The 6,727-nt window shown below is 42.1% G+C and overlaps 1 protein-coding gene across 2 annotated transcripts in view; it reads right to left on the bottom strand.

Annotated features, from left to right (window-relative positions):
- LOC118331276 (glucose-6-phosphate exchanger SLC37A4-like) overlaps nt 1–5,710 on the bottom strand; it is a 10,291-nt gene extending 4,581 nt beyond the window's left edge. The window contains exons 1-3 of one of the 2 annotated variants that reach the window (XM_035666086.1): nt 5,554–5,710; nt 3,432–3,968; nt 1,115–1,347 (exon numbers count right to left, since the gene is read on the bottom strand). In XM_035666086.1, coding sequence (XP_035521979.1) covers nt 1,115–1,347; nt 3,432–3,579 — 381 coding nt within the window. In that variant the 5' untranslated portion in view covers nt 3,580–3,968; nt 5,554–5,710. Of the gene's footprint in view, nt 1–1,114; nt 1,348–3,431; nt 3,969–5,553 lie in introns of those variants that run through there. The other variant, XM_035666087.1, reaches the window with a different exon arrangement.
- Between the last annotated feature and the right edge of the window lie 1,017 nt (nt 5,711–6,727).

The following is a 6,727-nucleotide window of genomic DNA, read 5'->3' as shown; positions in this document are numbered from 1 at the left end:
CACTGGCTCTAGATAGGGCTTTTGGGGTTTTTCCATTGCCACCGTATTTCCATTACAAGCTGGAAGGTGAACAGTATTCAGCTGGTTGCAATCTGCAGCTTCATCACGAGATGACACTGAATCCTACCACTGGCCCTTTAAGAGGATATTAAGGCAGAGACATTACAACACAACAACTTTTTTTTTCCAACATGCAACACTGTTCAGATTCTTCTCTTATTTTACTGGTTCTGGAGAAATGGTGTCAGAACCACACACCCTTGTGATGTAATACAGCTGAAGACAGCCAGAAGCATTCCTCACACACCATATCCCACAGAGCAACAGAGTAACCAGTAACTTGAGAATCCACTGAGTAAACACTTCAAGCGGCCCACAAGCTGATTTAACTCTGTGTTGATCCACAGTGTGTGGATGTTGACTTAGCTGTGGAACAGGAGCTGCAGAGCTGTAGCAAACTGATAGCGACTTGAAGATCTCGTCTCACTAGAGAAGAAAAACACCTCTAAGTTTTTTTCTTTTGGAAAGATCTGCTGAGGATCTTCTATAAATACATTCTGCTGTAATCTGATCCCCTTTAGCACTAACCCATGCCAAAGCCTATTTATTCCCCACATTTGAACACTGGTACTTTTAAGGCAGCTACTCACAAGCCTCAAGTAGTCTGTGAGCATAGACTAGCAAAATGTGTTTACGCCAGGTCTTATCTAAAATGCACACCATTCACCAGACTGTAATGATCTAAAAGCAGTCTGTGAATGAGGCCAACTATCACTTCCAATATCCACGCTTTGGACTTTAAGACAATCAGTGTCTCATACAGCTCACACAGGCTTCCTCTGGCCCAAAGGTCAGCACTGTCTGACAGCAAGGAACTGGATTCCTTCAGATGCTTCCAACAACCAACAGACAGGTGCACTCCCTCCCCCGCAGTACAGTGTGAAAACACAGACAATATGTCTGGCAGCAGGTGGCTCCCACTCCAGGGTTACACACTTTCACTAGCTGGCATCACAAACAGCCTGCATGTTGAGAGCAGGACTTCCCTTGGCTCTCAACATCACAGTGAATGAGGGATCTGGGTTGCAGAAGTTGGCAGATAGGATGCCATTACCTTGCGCAGAACCTTGCCACACGGGGGCCAGCCACAGCCTTGTCCCAGGCCGTTGATGAACCAGAGAAGTGAGAACATGGGCACAGTGGAGGACCAGGAGAAGGCTATGTTGATGCCCCCCACCAAGAAGAGGCCGATGGAGAAAAGCCAGCGTGCACTGATCTGATCTGACAGCACGCCACTGATGAACTTACTGATGGCGTAGGCCATAGTCTGGCTGCTGGTGATCATACCTGCAGACACAACGGGAAGGCTGGTGTTAATGTAATGAACAAAGAGAGACTACATCACAGGAGACAAGGGCTGTAGGTCTGTACTCATGAAGTTGGATGATCATTTCACTGCCAGGAATATAAAATCAGAAAATGTGTCCAGAAGCTCATAGCGCCACCATGAGACATGTTGACATTAGTGGTTAAAGTGAAATGTCTCTACAACTATCAGATGGATTGCCATGAAATTTGGTAGTGGTCGACCAGTATGGGTGTTTAATGGCCAATGCTGGCCGCAAAGCAGCCGATGCCTGATATATAATACAGATATTAAAACAAAGGAAAGTCAAGTATCATTCCATTATTCCATCCACTTTACAATCTAATATACACTATCATCTTTTATACATTAATGAAATAGAAAAATAAATTGGGATTTGGTGTAGATTTGACTGGTATTATTGGGAGAGTTTTGTACAGTATTCAGAAGCATTCAAAATTATATTCAATATTATCACATAATTTATATTTAATGCTAGCCAGTAACTGTCTTAGATTAGATTGGCTGTCATTTGGAGAAATGTATTAACACAAAAAAGACAAACAATCAAGATAAACGAGTTATAGTACAGGACTGGAAACTTTTTCACCACCTTTCCAAACTAGGGATGGGAGCTGATTACATTTTATTGTTATCAGTGCCATTATTGATTCTTCATATTGGTCCAATTCTTTAGCAATTCCCTTATTGATTCCTGATCAATTTTCTGAGTGGAAAAAACACCTGTTTTCAGCAACAATTAGTCCGAACGCAGCGTAGAAACAGAGTAGAAAAAAGAAATGCATGTTAATTTAAGTTTTCATAGTCAAAAAAAGAAATCTGCTATGCCTGCCTCCTTATTGCTTATGTTATTATACCAGGATATCTACCCTCAGTAACAGACACACTGCTTGGCTGGGAAGCAGTGGCCCTCGTGCGTGTCAAATAAATGGCTCAGAGGCATACAATTCCAATGGATCAGACAATTTGGAATCAGGTCTCGATTTCCATCCCATTCCAAACCTCACAAGGGGGAGCGCTAACATCGTTCCAGAGCAGCCACACTGACAAGGCTGTCTGCAGATGTGTCTGTAGACATTTTTTGTTAATCAGCCTCATGAGTGCAGGCATCGGCCTATGCCATGTATTAATAAATGCCAGATAATCGGTCAGCCACTAAGATTTGGTTTAGCCATTAATGTCCTCCACAGGATACACTGTAATACCTCTAGTGATCCCCTGACTATTATCATCATCACGTCAAATCTTTTAATTGTCGGATACTTTGGTTTATACTAAATACCTGCAAAACTAATTACAATTCCATTAGCCTAAGCTGTACTTTGTGTTTAATGCTAATTAGAAAAAGGTTAGCACGCTAGAGCACAGTAGTGTGCCTTTTAATAGTGGATTGAATCCATTTCTTTTTAGCTGTATTTAAAGTGTTACAGCTTTTCATTAAAGTCAAGTGTAGTGGTCAGAAACCTCTGTCATGAGTGGGGCTGAGCCTAAACAGTTACTTTACCTCCTGAACATGAAATGTATTGATGTCTATTTTTCTATTTTGCAATGTGGAGGGTGAAGCTTAAGAAAACTAGAAGCTGTTTAATCTCTTTGTCCATAGTTTTCAGTTTGCCACAGTGCATGTGTGTGTATGTTTGGCAAACTAAAACTAGGACAGATTTAGGAATTACTGCACAATGTTTCTGTCAAACAATAGCCTCTTTACAGACCCAATCATTGCTTAAGGCACTGGTTTTCAAACTGGGGCCTGGGGAACAACATGGTCCCTTGAATGGGTTGTAGTGGGCCCCCAGCAAAAGGAGGAATAGAATAATTTAACTTTTATTAAATTTTTTGGAAGTTGGAAAAAGGGAAGAAATCGAAAATCGAAATTGGCTATTGATTGTAATTTACAGTGATCCTAGCGAGATCATTGACTGACTATGCAGACAGTCTGAGGTCTAATATGCATCTATTGTGAGGGTCCTTGGTTTGGGAACCCCTGACTTAACGAAATATTTCTTTAACCAGACAAAGAAAAGCATTAATGCTACTGCCTCACCCAAGTCATCTTTGTCCAGTTCAATCTCCTCCATCACAGAGGGCATGACGAAGGAGAAGGTCTTCCTGTTGAAGAAGTACAGCGCGTAGCCGATGAACATGCAGAGGAAGATGGCTGTCCGGTAGTAGCCATAGCCTGTGGCCCCCATGATTACACTTGACTGAGCAAAAACAAAAAGGCACACAACTTCAAGGATGATGAAGAAAACCAATAATTATTTCCTCTTTTCTTCAGTGGAGTCTTGATTTGGGTCCTCTGGCATCTAAATTATAGCTAATCAAGCTGAGACCTGTGCTGTTATCACCGGCCAGCCACTGTTGGACTGTTCTTAGTAAAAAGTCAACACCATCAACTACTTGTTTGCTCTGGCACAAAGGAGATATGAATGAAGCTGTGGCATCGGCTGGGCTGCACTTTTTAAATATGCCCTGCAAGGAGAACCGCTCTTGTACAGCACTCTTCTTGTAGGCTGGTAGCTCTATCTGTGAGGCTGCTGCTTGTAGAAGCCAGGGCAGAGGAAGGAAGCCTTACACCAGCCTGAAAAGGAAAAGAACATAACAAACACCGCTTAAATATATATACATATACAATTATTAGCCTGTTGTCACAGCCTGGCTGCGCTCTGTTTACAAATCCCGTCTGGATTCGCTATCAGGAAGGAAAAATTGGTATCAATACATCTCTATGTGCAACTTAGTAGAGCAACTAAAACTGTAGTTTTTCTCATCTACATCCACTAAATGTTGTCAGACACTTTGTCACTGAGGATTAGCGAACGTTAGATGGCAGCTATTGTAGTCCGTTTCGCTGCTATTTTCTATTTTCTGTTATCAAACTTAGGGGGAATTAAGGACTTATTTAGACCAAATCAGAATTGATCGAAAGACTGTGGAAAGACTAATAAAGACTTTTGTGGCTACTGTAGAAGCATGGTGGTTCAACATGGCAGCCTCCATGGAAGGTGACCCATGCTTTCTGTCTAGGGCATAACCACGCATTCTTTGAGGGGGACGTGTGCCCCCACCTGAAAAATGATACTGATACTGAACAATGTCTACAATGTGGTTGCACCTTTGGTTTCTGTAGATATATAAAACTCATTCTAAGGTAACAAAAACTCAACGATTCTTAAGTTCAGTTAATTACACACAAATATAAACACAGTTATGCATATCCGATTCCCTATAAATGTTTACACTGGAGCTCTAATTTTAACAGGTGAAATAGGCAGATAAGAGATCATTGAATAATATATTGTTTGGACACAACACCAGCTTTACAGAGAGACGTGCAATCAAATAATCATTTAATGGGTGAACACAAGTCTTTGTGATGAAAGTACAAACTTTCTCATAGCAATACAGTTTGTGGAGTTGCCAGTGTTCAGATAGAGGGGTCTCTCCCTGCTGGTGGCTGTGATGCTGTGTGGTGGTCAGTTGACCCAGACACCTTGTTATTTACAGCCCCTCAGACGTCACAGGTTCAGGTGCGGCCAGGTCCGGGATACAGTGACACTGGACCTTCAGCTCAGCTCTTTCTGTCGTCCACTGCTCATATAAATGTCATAAGTCGTTGCTTTAACTGCCATGGTCATCTGCTTCGGACTGGAGGTCTCCAGTCAGCAACCCTGCAGATATCAGGTGTCGTGCACAACTTAAACTTAGAAGAAGTGACGCAGCTAGCCTTTTTACACATATAGAAGTCAGGAGAAAGAAAGAGGACCTTAAATGAGCGCTAAGTGTTCTGCAAGTGTTCTGTAAGGCAGGAACATCTGTGCTGTGTTAGCCGTCACTCCTAAACCAAATACGTGCTCCACCATCAGACCATTTCAACTCACCGAGCTCCCACACAGAAACACAGTGTATTCAACAGCATTGCACATGACAACAGACCCCCTACTTCACCAAACAGGGCCGTTCTTGCTAACTTTGGTACAAAGATGCCCTCAGTTACTCGTGGCGAACTGATTTATGGGGCGGTTCGTGTATTGGAGGGTCCTTCGGGCCTACGTTTGCCCAAATGCCGACATAAAGCAAGACACATCGATGCTCTCCGCCGTCGGAAACAGCCGTTTACCGCCCGGCTGCTACACGGGATGTTGAAATGCCTGTAAAGCTGTTACCTTTCATTCGCGTCCCTCTTGCTGATCCCATCCATGCAGAAGGGCGACGCGCGTTCATGAGTCTGCAGCTTTTGAGCGCGTCCCCGTGACACAGCTAAGCCACCGTGGCACAAGCCAGACACTGCTGCAGGGTACAGTTTCAAATGCTGCACCACCATCCGTGAATGCATCTACTGCAAGGGTCGAGTCCAGTACCTGGTGGGATTCAGGTCAATTCTCACGCAGCCAAACTCCATTTAATATTTGTATTATTTTACTTTAAATGTGTATTTCCTCACCATGCAGACATCATGGAATCTTGTATGATCTGTAAGGAATCAGTCGGACCTGCAGATTAATTCCTCATAGTCGAATTTATTTATATTGTTTATACTATACGGATTATTCATTAAAATCTCAATATTTGCCGCTCACTGCTGCCCCCTCCTGACTGCTGTGTGTTGTGTACATTCAGAATTAAATGAAAAAGAATGATGTACAGATTCTGTATGGTGTGCATTAGTGCAGCCCTGCTTCATGTCTGTGGAGTAGCCCACTTTACTCCGCTGGCACTGAATAAAATTCATTTTAAGACACACAAAGATTACTAGATTACATTACTGAAACTTTCACTATATAAGGGCAGTTGCACACAAGACAGATAATCAGAAAAAATCATGTTCCTCTTGGTCCTCCCAGTGCTGACCAATCAGAGCCAAGAAAGATAGCTGATCGTTGACTCAACAACAGCATATCTTTAAGCCACCAACCCAAAGTGTCTATTATTTATTTTGTCTTTTATTTATTCTCACAGCTGGAAAAAAAATGTATTTATTATGGATGGCATGTGCTTTATAATGTCAAAATGTCCGCTGTGAAAAAGGCCTATTGATCCCTTGCTTCACTTTTGGTTTTCTGTGTTCCTCTCTTAAAGTGATGGCTGGTATTTGTGGTCCATTATAAAGTCTTTGTGCTCTTTTGTTGCTGGTATGTCTTGGTGAAGTCACAATTTTTATTATTAGTTCAGTAAGTTTAGTAAATGGTTGACCAGAGTTTTTGTAGTATACAATATATATATATATGTAATTTATATATTGTTCATGACCAATTCAGTATTGGCAACCTGAACGGCCCAACAAAACCACTGTCCACCCACACCAGTGTAAGGATGGGAACTGATAAGATTTTATTGATA

This window comes from Morone saxatilis, unplaced genomic scaffold, assembly GCF_004916995.1.
Source record: "Morone saxatilis isolate NCDOM2014 unplaced genomic scaffold, NCSU_SB_2.0 Contig20, whole genome shotgun sequence".
NCBI classification, from domain to species: domain Eukaryota; kingdom Metazoa; phylum Chordata; class Actinopteri; family Moronidae; genus Morone; species Morone saxatilis.
The sequence above is the reverse complement of the archived record's forward strand: the minus strand, read 5'-3'. Positions and strand labels throughout refer to the sequence as shown.